The 22,513-nt window shown below is 35.3% G+C and overlaps 1 protein-coding gene across 2 annotated transcripts in view; it reads left to right on the plus strand.

The window, feature by feature from the left end:
• LOC136025930 (protein rtoA-like) overlaps positions 1-14,034 on the plus strand; it is a 34,162-nt gene extending 20,128 nt beyond the window's left edge. The window contains exons 6-7 of one of the 2 annotated variants that reach the window (XM_065702014.1): positions 87-342; positions 13,693-14,034. In XM_065702014.1, coding sequence (XP_065558086.1) covers positions 87-109 — 23 coding nt within the window. In that variant the 3' untranslated portion in view covers positions 110-342; positions 13,693-14,034. The remainder of the gene's footprint in view (positions 1-86; positions 343-13,692) is intronic. The other variant, XM_065702013.1, reaches the window with a different exon arrangement.
• The last annotated feature ends 8,479 nt before the right edge of the window (positions 14,035-22,513 follow it).

Here is a 22,513-nt window from a genome sequence, read left to right on the forward strand (position 1 = left end):
TATTTTTTAATAATAAAATTAACAAGACATTTGCGAATCTCCTGCCATAGTTTTGACAACACCATTCTAAGTCTCGTATTTTCTAGCCAAAACGCACGAGGGAGCTTGATTCTACACCCGACGAATTCTTAGAAAAACGTCCCAGAGAAGAAGAACTTTCTCAAGAGCCAGTCACTCAGGCTCCAGAAAGTATTCAGAGAGTGGCAGATCTCCGAAGGTCTTTATTAGGAGGACGAAGAACTACAGGTTTGGCTGTAGCTGTGGAAGAAGGACTCAGATCTACTGTTTTTCGGCCTTCCTCTTCTGCTACCAAGGAGATAGAAATTAGCAGCGAATCAGGTAGCAGCATGTCATTTGGTTTTCTTCTTTTTCTTTCTTCTTAAACATATTTCGGTTTCTTCGTGCATTTATGCTGTGAGTGTAAGTGTGCTTAACAGTTAGTATCAAAGTATCAAAGTAAACAAGTATTAAAGTAAACAAATGTGCTTAATGTGTAATGTGCTTAACACTCTGCAAGCGTACTGACCCAAAATAGTGATACTGGGGGGGTACCTGAAACCTACTATAACCATATGTGTCTTGAACAGTCTTGAAAAGTACAAACAAAATCAAACTCAATGTTTGATATATAATGCTATTAATTAATTAATAAATTAAATTAATGCTATTAATTTTTGAATGATCACCTGTTCAAGATTTTCTTTCGCTGTAATTTATTTTCATTTTCAACGCTGCAATAGCTGGAAAAGAAAATATTTGTGATATAATTCGTTTTCAATGAAGCACCAATAACGTAGTAAGTTTTAAACTTTTACACTTAGGGAAGGGGGCAGTATCCAAACTCTTGTTTGTAGTGAAGCTATATTTGTCTTGAGCAGTCTTGGAAAGAACTATAAAATTAAACTAAATATTTGATATATAATGATATTAATTGCTGATAGCTCATCAGTTCTAAATTTAATTTTGCTGTAATGTTTGTGTTCGTTTTCAATGTTGTAATAAGTACAAAAGAAAATATTTGTAACATAATTCGTTTTCAGTAAAGCTCCAATGACGCAATAGGTTTTAGGCTTTTACAGTGAAAGAAGGAGGCAAAACCCAAAGTCTTTTTTGTAGAGATTTTTGTTCGTTTCAAGTTTGCTTTCCATATTCAGCTTAAGCTGTACTCGTTTTAAGATTTATTTATTCGTTTATATAAGTGCCTATCGTATGATTGCCATGATTGTTTATTTAATTTTGATTGTTATTTAATTTAATAACATTTAATTATTTAATTTAATTATTATATAATTTGATTGTTAATTTTTAATAGTAATTTCTTCTTTTTTTTCCTAGTTTGAGTTATTGTAGGTTTCTATTTCTTCTGATCATAAGTTTAATATGGCCTTTACTTTTCTTTAGAAAGCTTATTTTTTCTTAAAGTTTTCTTAAAATTAATTTCTGTTCGTTTATTTGTGCCAAAGTTTCAAGTTTTCCGAATTCCTTATTTTTTTATTTTTTTTACTCCAAAATAAATTAGCAGTTTTGATAAGAAGTAATAAATTAAACTGAATATTGAATATATAGCGATATTAATTGCTGAAAGCTCAGTAATAATAAGCAACTTTTGTACTGTGCAACAGCACAGTACAACTTTTTTACTGTGCAACAGCCGTTGCACAGTAAATCAAAGTTAAAATGTAAATCACTAAGTCCAAATAATGGGCAGTTTACACAAGTTACAATCCTTGCCCTGGTGACTAGGGAAGATCTCTCAATCCCTAAGCTATAGTAATTTGAATTTTGGACTATTTGAACAATGGCTATTTTGAAATTTTGATAAGATGCATCTGGAGAAAAAAAAGGCACAAGGAGAAGGGGGGGGGGTCTTGTTACTTTTTAATCACTTTCGATTCTAAAAAACTTACAACTTAGATCAGTTACAATTCTCGTCCTGGGTACTATGGAGGATTTCTCAACCCCTAATTTATAGTAATTGAACTTTGGACTATTTTGAACGAAATGGCTATCTAAAAGTTTTATCGAATGTATTCGGGGAAAAACACGTGAGGGGAGAGGGGTAGATACCCTTCGATCTCGTTTGGTGACTCTTAAAACGGTAACTTGATTGGTTGATTGGAAATCTTTCAATTTCCAATCAAACGAGCCATCTCTGAAGTTTATGCGACCAACCCTTACATAAAACCTCATATGGCGTCGGGGCATAGCTTATACCACTTGCCCCCAGGCTCTGGGGGGATTTGTCGACCCTGGGATTTGTTATTTTATCTCTAATTATTTTGAATAAAAGAACAAAGTTTCCCTCGGATCTTTTTTACTCTTAAAAAGTGAACTAGAACTTTCAATTTCCAATCAAATGAGTCCTCTCTGAAAGTTATACGAGCATCCCTTTCATAAGAACCATATATACCCCCAGGGCATAACTTACAACGCCCGGGCCCTGGGTAGTTGTGTCGACACCTGAGTTTTGTTAATTGACCTTTTTTTTTTTTTTTTTTTTTTTTTTTTTTTTTACAAAACTATCTCAAAATTTTCATCAGATGCATTCAGGGAAAAAAGGTGGTGGGGGGGGGGGCTAGTTACCCTCTGATCACTTTTGGCTCTTGAGAAGGACACTAGAAATTATGATTTCCAATCGAATAAGCCCTTCCAAAGTTTATACGATCATCCCTTCCATAAAAACCTTATATTCCTCCAAGGCATATTTTACAACACTTGCCTCTAGATTCTGGGGGAGGGCCTGTTTTATCCCTGGAGTTTTTGTTACATTATCTTTGGTCTATTTTGAATAAAATGGCTATATACAAAATTTGATTGGATGCAATAAGGGAACAGAAGGCTGGGAGGGAGGGTTGATCATGCTATCTTATCGTTGGACTATTTCAAACAAACTGGCTATCTCAAAATTTTCATTTGATGCATTTGGGGAAAGGGTTTCTGTGTCAGGGGGAGGGGTAGATGCCCTCCGCTAACTTTTGACTCATATAAATGTATCATATAAACTATCAATTTCCAATCAAATGACCCGCCTTCGAAGTTTATACGACCACCCCTTATATTAAAACCTTATACGCCTCCGGGGTATAACTTAAAAAACACTTTTTTCTCTGATGTTTGAAATATTTAAAAATGGCCATCTCAAAATTTGTATCGGAAAGATTAGGGGGGAGGGGGGGAAGGGCAAGGTGGGCTAGTTTTGCTCGGATATCTTTTGACTCTTAATAAGTGAACTAGAACTTTCAATTTCAAATCAAATGAGCGACCTTCGAAAATTATACGACCAGAACTTAGATAGAACCTTACACGCCTCCGAGGCATAACTTAAAACACTTGCCCAAGGGCTCTGGTGGGTTTTGTTGACCCCGGAGCTTTTGTTATCTGATGTTTGAACTATTTTAAAAAATGTCTATCTCACAATTTGTATCGGATGGGTCTGGGGAAAAGGGGTTAGGGCAGGGGGAGAGGGTATTCGCCCTCGGATCTCTTTTGATTCTTAAAAGGAGATTTCCAATCAAATAAGCCCTCTCTGAACTTTATACGATCATCCGTTCTATAAGAACCATATATGCCCCCAGGGCATAATTTACAACGCCTGCCCCCAGGCCCTGGGGGGGGGTTGTATCGACACCCAAGTTTTTCGTATCTAAGCTCTGAACTATTTTTTAACAAAATAGCGATCTTAAAAATTTTATCGGCTGGGTTTGGGGGAAAAAGGGTGTACGGGGGGGGGGGGGGGGCTAGTCACCATCAGATCTCTTTTTACTCTTAATAACTGAACTAGAACTTTCAATTTCCAATCAAATGAGCTCTCTCTTAAGTTTATACGAGCATCCCTTCCATAACAACCGTATTTTACCCCAGTGCATAACTTAGAGTGCCTGCCCCCGGGCTCTGGGGTTTTGTCGACACTGGAATTTTGTTATCTGACATTTGAACTATTTATAACAAAATGACCACCACAAAGTTTTTATCGGATGCATTTGGGGAAAATGAGGTGTGGGGGGATAGTCCTCCTCCGATCTCTTTTGGCTCTTAAGAACTGAACAAGAAATTTTAATTTCCAATCAAATTAGACCTCTATGAAGGTAATATGAGTAGCCCTTCCATTTTAACCATATATGCCCCTAGGTCATAACTTACAACGCCTTCCTCCGGGCCCTGGGGTTGTATCGGCACCTGAGTTTCGTTATCTGACCTTTCAACTTTTTTTTACAAAATGGCTATCTCAAAACTTTTATCGGACGGATTTGGGAAAAAGGATCGTGGGGGGGGGGCTATTTGCCCTTCAATCTCTTTTGACTGTCAAAAAATGAACTAGAATTTTCAATTTCCAATCAAATGAGAACTCTCTCAAGTTTATACGAGCATCCTTTCCATAAGAGCCATTTATGCCCCCAGGGTATAACTTACAATGCCTGCCCTCGGGCCCTGGGGGGTTGTGTCAACCCCGGAATTTCTGTCAAATGATCTTTGAAAGTTTTTTTTTAATTATGATCTCGAAATTTGTATCAGATGGGTTTTAGGAAAAAGAGCGTGGGGTGGCTAGTTGCCCTCTGATCTCTTATTACCCTTAGATAAGATAAGATAAGATATTTATTTCAAAAAAATCACTATCACAAGCCCTCAAAGGGCCGAATTCGGACTTCGGAGTCGACTAATAAAACAAACAAAGCAAAAAACACAAAGCTAATAATAATAAATAATCAAATTATGAGTAAAAAAAATAAATAAAAAAATATATAAGTCAGAAAAAAAAGGAAAGGGGACAAAAAAGTATAATAACACAGAAATAAACAAGAAATAAACATATATATCTACAAATTAAAAGGGACACTAAAAAAAAGTCCAAAAACTCACAAAAAAAAGAACGAAGCATAAAACACATGAAAAACACATATGAATTAAAAAGGAAACTAAACCAAAACAGCGGGAGGCAAGCAAATTAGTGTAACGACCTAAAGCATCTCACAAAAAAAAAGAAGGGGGGGGGGGAGAAACTAGTTGGCTATTTTATTTATTTTTTCTGTGATGAAGGGGACAAAGGTTTTTTCATATCTGGAAGTAACGCAGCGAATGGGAGACAAAACTGGGATAGGCTCAGAAACAGCTCAAGGCTGTCGTAATCTGGATGGTGAGTGACGTTTGGGGAAAATACTTGCCGTCCGAGGGTTCGTTATTGCATTTTTTGAAAAATGGAGGCACAACGACGACCTCCTTCGCTCAAGGGTTTCCAAACTGGCTTTTTTTAGGAGCAGAGAGTAAGGCACCTTGCCTTCTTTGAAAATTATTCGCAAGGCTCTTTTTTGGATTGACTCAATTTTGTCTGATTCTTCACGGGAGATGCCAGGGTGCCAAACTGGACAAGCATATTCAAGATGCGGACGGACAAAAGACGTGTACAACCTTAAGGAGTGAGAAGGGGGGACGCTATATTTATTTAGGAGCTTAAGGAGGACGATAGACGCATTAGATTTAAGGATGATATCTTTAACGTGGATATCCCACTTTAAATTTGAAGAAATTGTGACTCCAAGTAATTTAACCGAGGATGCATAAATTTCAGGAGGGATAGGATTAAGAAAACAGGGCGAGGATTTGAGGAAACAAATCGGCATTATCATGGACTTAGAGGGGTTTACGGTCATATCTAGGTCCAAAGCCTCACTTCCAATTTCATTGAGAATACTCATAGGGTCACTTAGTAAATTTCTGAAGCAACTTTCAACAATCGTTAGGTCATCAACAAATTTCCAACGGTCTGGAACTTCCTTCGCAAGGCTGTTAATCATGACTGAAAAAAGGAGGGGGCCTAGGAGAGTTCCTTGGGGTATGCCATTGTAGATAGGGAGAGGAGTTGAGTAATGGTTCTGGTATTTAACCACCTGTGATCTATTTGTTAAAAAGGAGGCAACCAATTTTACCAGTAAGGGTTCGATATTGAACTCGCTTTCTAGTTTCTCAATTAAAATATTGTGGTTAACAAGGTCAAAGGCTTTCTGAAGGTCAATAGAAATTAAGTTTAGCCAGGAATTAGGTTTTTCGAGGATTTTCCCGATGTGGTCAATAAGAGAAACGAGGTAGTGGGAAGTAGAAGTTGATTTTAGGTTTCCAAATTGTTTCAGGTCAGTAAGAGGTAGGATTTTTTCCTTTAGCAAATCTGCAAGGAATCCTTCATACAATTTTGAAAAAATAGGAGTAAGCGAAATAGGTCGAACGCCATCAAAGCCAGGCTTTCCGTTTTTCTTTTTCAAAGGGGTAATAAAACCCTGTTTCCAAATTGTTGGAATTTGCCCAGACTTAGTAATTTTGTTAAACAGGACAGACAAGGGCTTAGACAGGAAATCACCGAAGGCTCTAATAAGAGGAAATGGGATATCCAAAGGACAAACACTTGTCTTTCTTAGTTTATCAATTCTTCTTTCAATCTCAGACGGGGAAATAGTCGGGAAAAGAGGGGATGGGGCTCCTGTTGATAATTGGATTGGCAATGCTGGAAGGCTCTGGACAATGGAAGCGAGAAATTTATTTAGACTATTTGCAGTAACATCAGGGGGCTCTGGTAAGTTGAAATTAAGCTGGTCAAGACTCCTGCCAAATAGCTTTTTAACCTCGGAATACCAGTTTTTTGGCTTATTAGTGAACAATTCTTCGATCTTATTTTTGTAGTATGATCGTGCCAATTTACGAATTTCTCTTTTAATTGATTTTCTTAATATATTGGCTTGATCGAGTTTACCATTCTTAAACAGCTTCAATTTGGTTCTAATTAGTGTTTTTATTGTTTGATTAGTAAAGGGTTTGTCACTTGAGCACCTTTTAAACCTTTTTTCTGGGAAACAAATTTGATATTTATCAATTAGCTTTTTATGAAACGTGGCTGTTTTCTCATCAAGGTTTTGTAAGCTATAAATGTCGGACCAATCTTCAGTACTCAGCCACATACCAAAAGAAAGAAGACCAGAATTTTGAAGGGGGCGGTAAGTGCTATAAGTCTTTGAGAAAGTATGCTTAAAAGTTGAGGAGGGGGAGAAAAGAATGGAAAGATGATAACTCCCACCTAATGGGGGCAAAGTTGAGGGAGGGGTGTAAAAATTATACATATTAGTTAAAATAACATCAAGAGAGGTATTTCCCCGAGTGGTCGGTGTTTTAACAATTTGCTTTACTTTAAGTGAAGCACACAAGGAATCCATTTTAAGGTCATTGGCATCGCCAACTAAAAAAAGGCCAGCATTGGGGTACTTAGAAATAACAAAATCAGCACTTGCCTGTAATTGCTGGATAAAATTACGTTTTGACTCGATATTTTGATTTGGGGAGTAATAGAAAACAGCTATTACAATAATACTAAATGGACGAGGGAGTACTTTTGGTCTAACACTTAGCCAGAGGATTTCATCATACTCGGATAAGTTAGGGACTAGAATAACCTTTGGGTAAAGGTGACTCTTAGTAAAAACAGAACTCCGCCACCTTTTTTCCCGAGTGGGTGGTCTGAAGGACGGAGTTTAATAAACTCTGAATAATTTGTCAGGTGTAGGGACCCTGGGTCATGGGATTGAACTTCAGTAACAGCTATAATATCTATCAAATGTGATTCTGAAACCACCTCGAGTTCAGTAAGCTTTTCAAAATTAAGACTTTCAGCATTAGTAACTAAAAGCTTAGGAAAAACAAACCGATTGGGGAATCGCGACAGGGAAACTTGATGGGTTTGAGAATTTCCTGGGGGGTAGGGTTTTAATTTAATTTTATTATGCTTTGGAGAAGAAAGGTAAGAGAAGGATTTGCTTTGGGGATTTGGATGTGGGGGGACGGGCAAGGATATGGACGAAGCACGAGGACTTATTATATGACAATTATTGGACGGAAAAAGTCTCAGACCTGAGTCACGTTTACAGGGTAGGCACGAAGGATAAAACGAATGGGCTGGGGTTTCGTAAGGTGCTGGGAAAGGGGGGCTGGGTGGGAATAGTGATTCATGTCCGTCAAGAAATTGCTGGTTTGCGGCGGAGTAGGGAGGGTATGGGGCAGCATACTGTAAGGGGGAAGGAAATATGACTTCTGTATACGGAGAGGGAGAGGAGATAACAAGGGGTAAGGAGGGGGAGTATGTAATCGGGAAGGGTTTATTAATTGTTGATCTGAGAATGCAGGGGGATAAGAATGAAAGTCGACAGGAACCTGACCAAGGGGAGGAGGGGGTCGTGAGTGCCTTCGACGCTGCCCTAAAAAAGGTTGGGTTTTAAACCTACCCCCCTCGTCTGATGATACATGAGCAAAATTACACGACTTAAAATGCTTAGTAGATTTAGCAGGATTAAGGTGGCTTCTGGGCAGCCCAGTTTTGTGGAGCCTACTACGACCTTTAATTGGCGATTCAATATGAGCTTTTGTACAGCCAAAGCACCTTCCACTTGAAAACTTTTTACAAATATCAACATGGGGGTATTTACACAGATTATTTGTACAACGGCTAAAAACAAAAAATTTACAAATGTGTAAATATTTACAATTATTAGAAATACATCTACTATCTAAGAAGTTAAAACACACATTAGGTTTCTTACGCGTAAAATCATTAAGCTCATTTTTTTGAATATTTGATTGCATTGTGTAAGGATTTCCGCTTGTCAGTTCAACTGCATTGTCACTTTTCAAAGATGTGTCGTTAACACTGGATTTCAACAATAAATTATCTTCGGTTGAAGCGAGGTCAGTATGATTAGGTTGCGTAACCTTTTTAATCCCTTGAGAAAATTCTGACGAAGGAAGTTCACCAGCCCTTGCTTGATGAACCGAAGAATTTTGGTAATGAATATTTGCGGAAGTATCAGCTAAATGAGGAATTCTGGACTGTGTAGGGGAATTTAAAGTATGTAAAGCTTCAATAATTGCGAGCTGAAAACCGACTTTTAACAATTTGATTTCTTTGTCCTTGAAGAGATTACTATTCTGGCGCTCGTAAAGATCAGACAAGCTATCATAAAGAAATTCGAGATTAATAATCCGTTTCTTGAGATTGACGATTTCTGCATCTTTTTTTAGGCAATCTTCACAGGTATGGGGCTCAAACACACTAGCCTTTTTTGCATTGCACGTGACTTCATCTTTACTGGAGCAAGAAATTTGTGGGGTAATTTGGGGTTGATGGTAGGTGGTAATTTTTGCAGAATCAATCGATCCAGGGGAACTGTTTTTATCATTATTCGAAACAAGAGGTACGGATGGGGAATTAACAATACCAATTGGAATGATCACTTCCAGTTGATTATCCTTGGAATTAGTTGAATTTTCTTCAATAGAAATAAGGTGAGGCTTTTTAACCTCGGGTGGTTGGATCACTTCAGGTTGGTTATCGTTGGTAATAATCTCGTCATTTACGACCATTGTTGATCGGCACTGTACGCATAACCATTTAGGGTTTTTTAGGCGACTACTTTTTGTGATGCCAGCACAAGCTGGGTGCAACCATGCATTGCACTTAGAACACTGGAATGACCCAGTTCCACATTTTCTGTAGCAATCATTACAAGGATGGGACATTCTAGGCTAAGGAACAAAAACGAGACACAGACCTTGAATTGGAAACTATATCTTCAACTGAAACCTGGTTGCCTAAGCCAGGATTAGCACTTTTACTTGCTAGAGAAAAGTTCAACAAGGCTGATCTCGCGTCTTCACTTAAAAATCACAGGTGTCATTTGTTACAAAAAATACGTCTTGACAGGCCAACCGAACTAAGACTTTCAATTTTCAATCCAATGAGCCCTCTCTGAAGTTTATAGGAGTATCCCTTCCATAAGAACCATGTATGCCCCCAGGGCATAACTTGCAACGCCTGCCCCCGGGTCCTTGGGGGTTTTTGTTGATATCGGAGTTTTGTTATATGATCTTTGAACTATTTTTTTTACAAAATGGCTATCTCGAAATTTTTATCGGATGCGTTTGGGATAAAAGAGCGTGAGGGGGTGGAGGTAGTTGCCCTCCGATCACTTCTGACTCTTTTACTGACGTTGCCTTTGCTATAGGCAACGTCTAGCGTTGCCTATGATTTTTTTTTAATTATTATTATTCTATATTTATTTTTAATATCTCTTTTTTTTATTGTTCTGTGTTTGTGTTTATTTCAGTGATGATTTGATTCGTTGTATAATTCAGTAATTATGTACTGGTTGCGTTTTTATGGCACTTGGTACCTACCAAGTGACATATAGCGATCGCAAATTCTGTCGGTCTGTCTGTTCCGGTTTTGCTACTTTAGGCACTTCCAGGCAACCAAGGACGATGAAATTTGGAAATTTGGAAAAAATTGAAAGCGTATCAGAAACTAGACCAGATTAAATTAGAAATTGTCATTTCCCCGATTTGACCATCTGGAGGGGGGGGGGGGGGTAAATCGGAAAAATTAGAAAAAATTAGGTATTCTTAACTTACGAAGGAGTGATTGGATCTTAATGAAATTTGATGTTTGGAAGGATATCGTGTTTAAGAGCTCTTTTTTTAAATCCCGACTGGATCCGGTGATATTGCGGGGGAGTGGGGGGTCTAAAATCTTGGAAAACACTTAGAGTGGAGGCATCGGGGTTAAACTTGGTGGGAAAAATAATCACAAGCCCTAGATAAGTGATTGACATAACCGGAATGGATCCGCTCTCTTTGGGGGAATGTTGGGGGGAGGGCTAATTCTAAAAAAATGAAAAAATGAGGTATTTTTAACTTACGAAGTAGTGATCGGATCTTAATGAAATATGATGTTTGGAAGGACATTGTGTTTCAGCTTTTATTTTAAATTCCGACCGGATCCGGTGTCATTGGGGGGGGGGGGTCCTGAAATCTTTGAAAACGCTTAGAGTGGAGGGATTGGGATGAAACTTGGTGGGAAAAATAAGTACAAGTCCTAGATACTTGATTGACATAGGATCCGCTCTCTTTGGGGGAGGTTTTTTTTGGGGGGGAGAGGTTAATTCTAAAAAAAACTATAAAAAATGAGGTATTTTTAACTTACGAAGGAGTGATCGGATCTTAATGAAATTTCATCTTTGGAAGGACCTCGTAACTCAGAATTCTTATTTTATATTCCGACTGGATACAGTGTCATGGGGGAGGGGACCAAATATCTTGGAAAACCCTTAAAGCGGAGAGATCAGGATGAAACTTGGTGGGAAGTCCAAGATATGTGACGGAAATAACCGGACCGGATCCGCTCTCTTTGATGGAATTGGGGAAGTGGGTGGAGGGGTGATTCCGAAAAAAATGAGGTATTTGTAACTTACAAACGGGTGATCAGATCTTAATGAAATTTGATCTTGATCTTTAGAATGATCTTGTGCTTTAGAATTCTCATTTTAAATCCCGACCAGATCTGGTGACATTGGGGGGATCTGGAGTGGGAAAACGGAAATCTAGAGTAGAGAGATTCGGATGAAACTTGTTGGGAAAAATAAGCACTAGCTATAGATATGTGATTGACATAATTGGAACGGATCCGTTCTCTTTAGGGAAGCTAGGGGTTGTTAATTTGGAAAAATTAGAAAAATTGAAGTATTTTAACTTAAGAACGGGTGATCGGATCTTAATGAAATTTTATATTTAGAAGGAACTCATGTCTCAGAGCTCTTATTTAAAATCCCGACCAGATCTGTTGACATTGGAGGGTGTTGGAAGGAGAAACCGGAAATCTTGGAAAAGGCTTTTAAATGTCTTAGATACCTGATTGAAGTAACCGAACTAAATCCGCTCTCTTTGGGGGAGTTAAGGGGTGGGGTTCAGTGCTTTGGCGAGTTTGGTGCTTCTGGACGTGCTAGGACGATTAAAATTGGTAGGCGTGTCAGGGATCTGCACAAATTGACTTGATAAAGTTGTTTCTCCCGATTTGACCATCTGAGGAGCTGAATGGAGAGCAAAAATTAGAAAATTGACGTATTTTTAACTTACGAGTGGGTGATCGGATCTTAATGAATTTTGATATTTAGAAGGCCCCCGTGACTCAGAGCTCTTATTTTAAATCCCGACCGGCCTTAAGCTTCTGATTTTCCTTTTAAAGCAACCTATTGATTTTTAGAATTTTGCCAGAGCTCATACCATATGAGCTCTTGGCTCTTCTGATTTCGTCACAAGTGTCAAATGAGCTCTTAGATCTTTTTAAAACATATTTGTGCTTTGTTTGTTACCGGTTGTTAAGCCAGCATGAATTATATTTAATAAGGATGTCGTCCAATCCAAACACATAGATTGTTCCTTATGTGCTTGCGACTCTTGGATTTCTTGATCGGTTAGGGTTCGCTGGACTTCCTTCCATACTGACATGCTCTCATCCACTGGGCCTTTTCCTTTATTCCACATCTCTGAAAGGCCACAAAGGTTGAGTATATTTTTGACCTGATTTCGCCACAAAGGATGTCTACCGTCCTTCAAACTCTCCAAATAAGCTGACTTAAGAAGCCGAACTTCAGATAGCCTAATTGTTTTCTCCCAGAATTTTACTGTTCTAACTAATCTAACACTCCTCAAAGCGGAAAGCCTCAAATCTCCTTTCAATACCACTGAACTAAACGAATCCTTCAAGCCTAAAATTCCCTTTAAATATCTTAGATGAAATACTTCTTACTTAGTGGCTTTACCGAAACCCCAAACTTCAGACCGCCAATGTAGACTAGAAACTACTTTTGTCTGGAACACTTTTCGGAATCCTCATAGGAGCTAGCTGGCCTAAATTACCTCTCAAAAACATATTTGTTAATCAATTACCCCTTAAATCACAATCTTGTACATGCCTAAACATTCCCTTTAGCGCGCTAAAACTTAAAACCCAGATGAACAAATTCCTCTTTAACCTCTAACATCACTCCTCCAAAATCAAATCAACCTCAGAATCTACCTCCCCTTTGCTCCCAAATACTAAATCCCTAAATCCTTCTTTTCTAAATTTTATTTCATTACATCTAATTGCTTCTGAAGATTCTCTCCACCATTAGAGCTATATCATGCGTAAATAACGTACATGATAGTGTAAACCAATCCAAAGATAAATAAGGGAATCCATTACTTTTCATAAAACTCTAAATCATTAACAAACAAGGAGAAAAGCTTAGGAGATGAAGTACATCCTTGTTTCACACCCAAATGAGATGTAACCAGCCTAGAAAATTTTCTCATAAACTTCACAACAAACTTCATCCTCCGATACATATCAGCTAGGACCTCTAGAAAATAATACAGCAAGCCTGTTTTTAACAGACTTTAAAATTAACAACCTCCTATATGCTGAGTCAAAAGCACTTTTCAGGTCTAAAAGAGCCACAAATAGTCATAATTAGTTACAAATTTATAAATAGCTAAATAAATAGCTACAAATTTCCTTCTCAATATTTCCAAAGTAAAAATATAGTCAACGGTGATGAAGGTTGATCTGAATCCCGCTTGCACCGGACTGAGTATTTCCTCCTTATCAAACCAATCTCTAAGCCTAAATTTCAAAACATTACAAAATAGTTTACTTACCACATTCCCCATAAAGATGTACCTTTCATGTAACTTTTTATTACCTTTCTTAAGGTAATAGATAAATATATCATAAATATATATATATTAAATATAAACATAATAAATATATACACAAACAATTATTGCTCGTTTAAAGAAAGTTGATAGATAATAAGTATTTAAATATACAACAAGTCTTTTTTTTAGCTAATGAAAATGGGGGAGGAAATGATGGCAATTAATGAGCAACGCAATGAACTTGACTTTCACACATTGACAGAATTCAGTCTTGCTGAACAGCCGTCCAGAAGTGAGATTAGTGTTGATGTTCAACTATCAAGAGCCTTTAGTTATTTCTTTCCAGAATTCAGTCTTGATGAACAGCCGTCCAGAAGTGAGATTAGTGTTGATGTTCAACTATCAAGAGCCTTTAGTTATTTCTTTCCAGAATTCAGTCTTGATGAACAGCCATCAAGAAGTGAGATTGGTGATGAAAATGGTGAAGTTTTACTCTCAAGAGCCTTTAGATATTAAAGAGAATTTTAGATATATTTTTAAACATGTTATGGCCGCCCCATAGTTCAGGTTCTTCTTATCAATCGTACAGTCGTAATTGGCGACAAACAGTTTTGTTTTACATTGACCTAAATGATATATTTCAAGCTTGCTAAACAAAAACCATCAATATACGTAACTTATAAGTGATACATCGACTCTGTGTAGCAATAGTCACCACCATGAAAGCTTAAGAAACGATATATTGTGAATGCTAAAGTCTTAAAGCTCTTTAAAAATACATCTCATCTAAATTCAACGCGTTTCAAGTGTTTGAGCAACCTTTCCTAAAGAATTAGTTTGAGCAATCTTTCCTAAAGAATTAGTTTGAGCAATCTTTCCTAAAGAATTAGCTTGAGCAATCTTTCCTAAAGAATTAGTTTGAGCAATCTTTCCTAATATATATATATAATATATTATATATATATATATATATATATATATATAGATATTAGAGATATATATAGATATATATAGATATATATAGATATATATAGATATATATAGACTATATATATATATATAGATATTAGGATAATATCTTTCCTAATATATATATAATAATATATATATTTCCTAATATATATATATATATATATATATATATATATATATATATATATATATATATATATATATATATATATATATATATATATATATATATATATATAGTCTTCCTTTTTTCCTTCTGTCTCTCTTTTTTTTTTCTTTTTTTTTTGTGTTTGTGCTGTTGCATTGGTGATATCTCTTTTCATGATATATATATATATATATATATATATATATATATATATATATATATATATATATATATATATATATATATATATATATTCTATTTTCACTTTGTAATAAAATATTTTTAAACTGTTATATATTTTTTTCATTTTAAGTACAAATTGAAAGCTAGTTTTGTCTTAGAATCATGGAGTGATATCTCAATGATACTTACTTGGCGTAGGTAAGACCAATAAACTCTTATGGGGAATGCATTTACAAACCCAAACTTGAGTTTTGATTTTTTGAAGACAAACATTTTTAATTTTCAGATCCTTATTGGATTACCAATAAGTTGAATAGTAAATAGGCTGGATTTCAATAAGGCATCTGAATCAAACAGTTTGTGGTTACGAACTGTAAGTAAGGAATAACCCGGCTCAATATCAATCGAAACTCTAAAAATTGGAATTTTAATACCAGTAGATGCATCAAAAGAATTCAATTTTTCTGCTAAGTTTCATCACGTACCCATCAAAAGTTATGAGCCTGAGAATATTTTGTTAATTTTCGAAAAAATAAAGAAACACCCCCCTTAAAAGTCATAGATTCTTAATGAAAATAACACCATCATATTTAGCGTATTAGAGAACCATATTGTAGAGGTTTCTACCTCCTATCTGCAAAAATGTGGAATTTTGTATTTTTGCCAGAAGAAAGATGACGAATGTGTGTTTGTTTTTTTTTCCCAGGAGTGATCGTATCGACATGGTGGAACTAGAATATCGCGAGAGGGCTCATTTGAACGGCAATTAAAAGTTTTAGTCCCTCTTTAAGTGACAATATATATATATATATATATATATATATATATATATATATATATATATATATATATATATATATGTATATATATATATATATATGTGTGTGTGTGTGTGTGTGTGTGTGTGATTTTCCAAGGTGGAACCCACTCGAGGTGGTGGTACTAGGGTGTAACCATAAAATTTACGCGCTATCCTCCATAAACTGTTAGATGGTATTTTTCGACATTAGCACTAGTTTTCAGTCTTATAAGTTACCTTTTGTCGTCACCTGTATCATTGACAACTTTTAGAGTGTCAATACGGTGTCGAAATCTGAGTATATTCAGTTGAAAATAGACAGTTTGTCTCATCTGTCTAAAATACAAAACATGGGAAGGAACTTTTCAAAACTCAACTAATTTGCCTTCTAACGGAGCCTTCGGTTACAAACAAAGACCTTTTTCTTCTTCTTTCCATATTTGTTTTTTCAAAGTACGGTAAAAACGGGATACTGTCCCACTAATACAAAATATTCAGGCAAATAATAATTGCCTAGAAGTATTCAAGCAATAATCATAAAAAATAATATTAAAAGAGAAAAAGGAAAAAAAAGATTTGCTTCTATTATTTTCCTAATAAAAAAAAATACCTTGCTGAAAATTGGATATAATCCGGTTACTTTTCGACGGTGTGTTCACTTGGGGAAGGGCTCGCGGGAGGCGTTTGCCTCAGATTTTGAAAAATACTTTTCTTCGGATGTATTTCCATTTGAAAATATTTTTTGGTATTTTCATTGAAAAACTAAAAACAGAAAGATTCACTTCTTCCCCCTATATTTTGAAAAACATGTTTTATCCTACCCCTTAGATATACAGGGATTGACACCATTGATTTTTGAATGCTGCTTAAGTACATACTTTTATTGTCTTATAATTTGTATTTAAGCATGCTTCAATTTGTTTATCTTGAAGAAATCCCCGTTTATGGCAATTTTTAAAATGCTTCGTTATTCCCTGTATTTATACAAAATTTTAAGTGCTCTTTTCTTCATTGAAAATGTCAAGTTTCGCACTTGTACGAGTTTGTTTCGAGTCTATGTATGAGCAAAACAGCTTTAAAGTAAATATTAATAATAACATAAAAAACTAAGCGAATTTAATTTCCCCCATTGACCGATATATTTCACCGATTGAATGGACTCCATTTGCATTCTTAATGACCATTCTATTTTAGGCTATTGAAGATGTTAGTATTGTGCCCTGGTAAATTCACCAAACACTATTAATTAGCCCTCCAAATGCATGCATTATCTCTCAATGACTTTTCTAACACTAAATGCTTTCGTAACTGTCTTACCTTACAGTCCTGGGTTGAATCAGAAACGAAGATTGCTCGACCTTTAAAATGAAACAGCTCATTGAATACAAATAAAACAACGAAACAGCCATTAAAATGAGCAACTCATTTATCCATTTTCGCTCTCCTGTATCATAACATTGATTTCTTGTTTTGCTGAATATTGGGCACCAGATACAGCACAGTAGAACTACTGCCCATATAAAAAATCATGGGACTTCAACCAATTATATGTTTTTCCCTCGCCACTTGTTATGGGTCTTCTTTGATGTTGGGTGTACACTTCGTTGGAAGTTTTGTGTGTCAGATCATCTGCTGGCTCAAAATGATTAAAATAATTTGTTTTTGGGGTAAGACCCCAGACATTGGCCAAAGAACTTTTGGCAAATATTGCCTATGGATAGTAGTTGTTAAGTGGGCATCATTTGCTGCTTTCCATTAAGAGTACATTTACAGCCCACATCCTGTTAGACAAATACGCACGATCGATTAACTCACACTTTTAGGTCTCCAGATAGCTTGGAGGAGAACCATACCCAGGGGAGGGGGTATACCTCCCCCCCCCCGAATTTTCTGTTTGGGTTTGCAAAAAAAAATAACAAAAATGAATAAAAATTTTACCCTTCCACACAAAAATTCTGGATACAGACTTGAACAGGATGCTCTACAATGCGGTATATTTGGTAATGTTTCGGTACAACCAAATTGTCTTGTATATTTTGGTTTTACTTGCTCCTTTTCCCTCGGATATCGGTCGTCGTATCCAGGACCATTACCCTTCTGGGGGCTAAAATAACTTCAATAATATGAAAGTTGCAACTTGGAATGTTACGACGTTAAAAAACAATATCGTATCGATATTGTACAAACGAATTCGGATAATTCAGACTAGACTTATCAGGAGTTTCAGAAACACATATCCACGGGATAGGAAGCATGAAATGAGGTGAAACAGAGTTTATTTAATCAGGCAGACCGAATGGGGTACATAAACAGGGAGTAGAACTCATGATGAACAGGGAAGCTGCTAAGTTTTGTATAGATTGGAAATGAATTAATTATAGAATACTAGTCGTTCATTTTATGACTAAACATTGCAGGATATCAATTATAGTAGCATAAACCCCTGCAAAGTGGACTGACGGACATAGTATTGACTCAGATGAATTTTATTTACCCTTACAAGAACAAATAGATCAAGTCTCAGGTATATGGCATTTTTATTCGAAGATTTTGGCACCCAGGTATCCTAACCTAGGTGAATTTGGTGTAGGAAAAAGAAACAGTAATGGCTACAGACTGTTGCAGTTTTAAAGGTGTAACATTCTAGTGCACTGCTTCAGTTAAGATGGGAAATGAGGTTAGCAGCTGGTTTCTTATTATATCGGGGGCTAAGCAGGGTTGTGTCCTATCCCCCTTTACGTGGATCATTTTGATGTACTTTATCTTAAGGAGCAAGGAAAAGGCTATGGAAGAACACAACTTTCCTGGACTTAGATTATGCTGATGATCTAAGCATTCTCGAATCCCCATCAATGAATCCCCATCAATAAATAAATGAAACCCAAAACGAACAGGAGTACAATAAATCCACGAGTCAAACTCAAAGCGAGCAGATTTTAACATGAATAGGACTTTGAGCCCCTTTGTCTTCTAAAGAAAAGAACTTAATTTGCAGTTTACTAAAAAAAGAAATCCAAATGAATGTGCATTGTGCATATACACATGCTGATATTTATTCCTTAAAATCTTAATGTTTTTTTATATATTACAGTTATAAAAGTGAAAACATTAAAAATTTTCTTTTTTTTCTTTTTGGGTTTCATATATTTATTGATGCTGATTTGTGGTAGTTTTACGCTAGGTAGATTATTTATTCTATTTTTACTCATTTTTGGGTTAATGGAGTTCTAAACTTTTCTTTGAAAAAATCAGTTCGCGGAAATTCTTTTTATATATTTTTTATCAGTTTTTGTTTGTCTTATATTGAGTTAGTCTTTTTCAGGGAAAAATAAAATAATAGTTTAAATGTTCTCAGTTTTTTAAGAGCTTATAGTTTTGCCTGCTATTTGTATGCTGGAAAAAGTTTTTCAACAATTTTTAACAAAATGTACACTTTTGAAATTCTTGACACAAATTGTAGTGTATACTTTAATTTTATACCTCCTGTAGTTGACCTGAAACATAAAACTTAATACCATTCCCAAAAGATTCTACCCATAATCTTTGACAATCCAAGTTGTCAACGATTATGGGTACACTTACACTATGAATACGCTTACACACTTTTGATTTCGTTACATTTTAAAACATGAGGTAGGAATAAAAGTATATGAATTTGAACTTAATATCCTCAGTTAATCTTGGGATATTGCTGAGATGTCTTATTGGAAACCAGCAGACACACGGTGCGTTTTGATTTAATCCATGCCTGTTGACAGTTTGGATACGTTTACACACTTTTAATTTCGTTACATTTTAAAAAATGAGATAGGAATAAAAATATATGAATTTAGATGGGATATTGCTGAGCTGTCTTATTGGCAACTAGTAGACACATGGTGCGTTTTGATTTGATTTTAAAGCAACATTTAGTTTTTAAGCATACTGGGTAAGGTACACAAGAGGGTAGAGGGTGGAGGGTTGACCTACCCAATAACCCTAGAGATATAATTGCTAGTTGCTAGACCGTTCGGCTATGCTAACGGTTGTCTAAATATTTTGTCAAAATATTGTTTAAATTTTGTCTAAATTTTGTCAACAAAACGGTTGTCTAAATATTTTGATTGGAAGTTTTTGAAAAATTATGAGCGATATTTGCAAATCTCTGAAAGTTTTTCGTATTTCATAATTGTGGTCCCTTTTTTTCTGTAGATAATTTATATTGTTTGTTTTTCCTATTTTTGAAAATACTAAATTTTCTGTTTAGAGGAGGGCTGATTGCCCTCTAATCCCTCTTGACTCTTAAAAAAAAAACAACTAAAGCTTTTAATTTTCAATCAAATTAACTCCTTTAAAATATCATTAACATTACTGGCTATGATAGAGTAGCGCTGCCAATGATATTGCTTATATGGCTTTTTAATACCTGCATGCATATAGTTTTTTTTGTTTAATTGAAATTAGTCCCAAACCCTCCCTAAAAGTTTTAAAAGTATGCATATAGTGTCTTCTGACTAGTTCAAAATCCACCATTACTTACCCTGAAAGGTCTGACTTAATAATGTAAGCCATTATTGTGATTTTGCTTTGTCACCCTTTTGACCATCTTTGTGATCATAGTTCGTTTTAATTTAGTTTAACATCCGCCTAAATATATCTTGAAAGCTTCACCTTGATACCCTTAGCTTGTGTAGTGCCAATAGTTGTAACAGCAGTATTAGCATTAGTAGCAGTATGCACAGAGCATCTTTGGGCATTTTTTTTCTTTGTTTTTGTCAATGTCCTCTTCAAAACAGGATGAAAATTTCAACTTAGTGCCATCGATCGTTTCTGAAGCATTGCTGATACGTCTTCTTGGCAACTTATTTGGGCACAGTGTGTTTCGAATTTGTTCAATACAATTTCAATATTGCCTAGAATCTTCGCCTTAATACCCTTAGCTTTAGCAGCAATAGCAGTAGCACCAGCAGTCATAGTAGTTGCAGTACTAGTTGTTCTAGGAGTAGAAGCAGTAGCATTATGATACCAATATTGTCTTTTGGTTAGTTCAACATCCCCTACAACAAGCCTTGTAAGTTTCAATTCATGCAAAACTGATATTGATATTGCTCATATACCCTTTTGACAACCTACATACAGATGACGGGTTTCGATTCAGTTTGCCTTCCCCCTAAATCTCCTCTGAAAGTTTCACCTTCTTAACCTTAGTTATAGTTGTAATAGTAGTCACAGCAGTAGTATTTGTACTTCCAATTTTCCAGATTCCAATGACAAATTAGTTATTTATGTTTTGTTTTTTTGTTTTTTTTTTTCCCAACTAACGGGCCATTGAGCCCTTTGGGATATTTTTGTTTATAAATGGATGGATATTGATAATAAAAGGAATTTGAATTTGAAAGCATTTTGCGTGATATTTTTTACAATGAAACTATATTATTTAGATACACCTATACGAATGAATGATTTTATTTTTGATTAAATTCTAATAGAGGAAATCACTATATAATCTACAAAATAGAGCAAAGAAATATCAAAAACTTACAAAAATATCAACTAGCACAAAGCAAGAATAAAAAATAATATTAGGCAAGATCTACTAAAAAAAATGTAAGATATATGTAATATCCTGCTTCTTTTGATTGAACCAAGTTTTCTAAAACAATTTGCCAAGCTTTTTTTTAAAAAACAAATAGTGTTAACATTAAAAATACCAGAATCTGAAAATTCTTAGAATCTGAATTAAATTTCCGTTCTTTCAATTTCGATAAGCTTACAGTCAAAAAGATGACAATAGAAAGTCTCTTTATCACCACAGTCATGAGTTGAACAATTACTTCTACTAATGCTAAACAAAAATTGATTCACTTTACTATAACCAATAAGGACTTTGTGTGAGTTTATAATCACGAAAGGTTTTTATAATTTCACAGATACCAATTTGAGCACTAAAAAACGGATGGGTCCAGAGCCTTCATTTTGAGATAATCGCTTTAATTCCTTCATGTGTAGGTTTTTCTGTAAAGTTTTCTGATTTTCGTGTACATTATTGAAAGAAGAACAGGAATTATCGAATACATAGTTTATTTGTGAATATGAATAATATGTATGTTCATTTGATTTATAGCTATTTCGACTATTTCGAGTGTCCATAAATCTTTTTTTCCTTTCTTTAAATGTTTGGTCAGAGTTAACTCCTGCGGTCTAAACTCGATAAGGAGGCAATATGCTTAAGCCATTATTGTCTCAATTGTAGTGGATAGAAACATTTTGGAAATTAAAATCATGCACAAATTTTTAATAGGAGCTAAATTTTGCAATTTTTTGATCTCATTACTGATAGACATGCAAATATTGCTTATAAAATGGTTGATTCAATAGTAACTATATTCAAACTTCTGAGGATATATGTATATATATCCATATATGTATACAATTTTGTTGAATAATAGAAATTAAGAAGAAAACACGAGGAATCTCCCATCTATACGGTCCACAGATTGGTTTTATATTGGTCTGGTAATATAGGAAAACGAGTATCTTCTAGAAGGATCGAAAACCAAAAAGCTGGTGCAAGTAAAGACAAATTTTGAATTTATACCTATGACAGAATGTTTGAAAGCTTACGTCTGATTATCGTTTCATCTGGAAACACTGTTCATATTTTTTGGAAGAAGAAACGTATAATTGCTTAAACTGAACGCCATTAATAATGAAATGATACAAAAAGAGACATTACTGGTAATGTACTTAAAGTTAACCAATTTAAGAGGCCCATGTGTCCTATTAAAAAGGCAAGGAAAGTCATGGATGAAGACAAATATGTAAAGGTAATGGTTGTCTGACTTGTGCTGGGAATAATAGTATTTGTCTGAAATTCAATGTAGGCTAGTTTTCTCAGCTGTGGAGGAATTTTATGGCAATAATAGACA

Source organism: Artemia franciscana, chromosome 4 (assembly GCF_032884065.1).
Source record: "Artemia franciscana chromosome 4, ASM3288406v1, whole genome shotgun sequence".
Lineage (NCBI taxonomy): Eukaryota > Metazoa > Arthropoda > Branchiopoda > Anostraca > Artemiidae > Artemia > Artemia franciscana.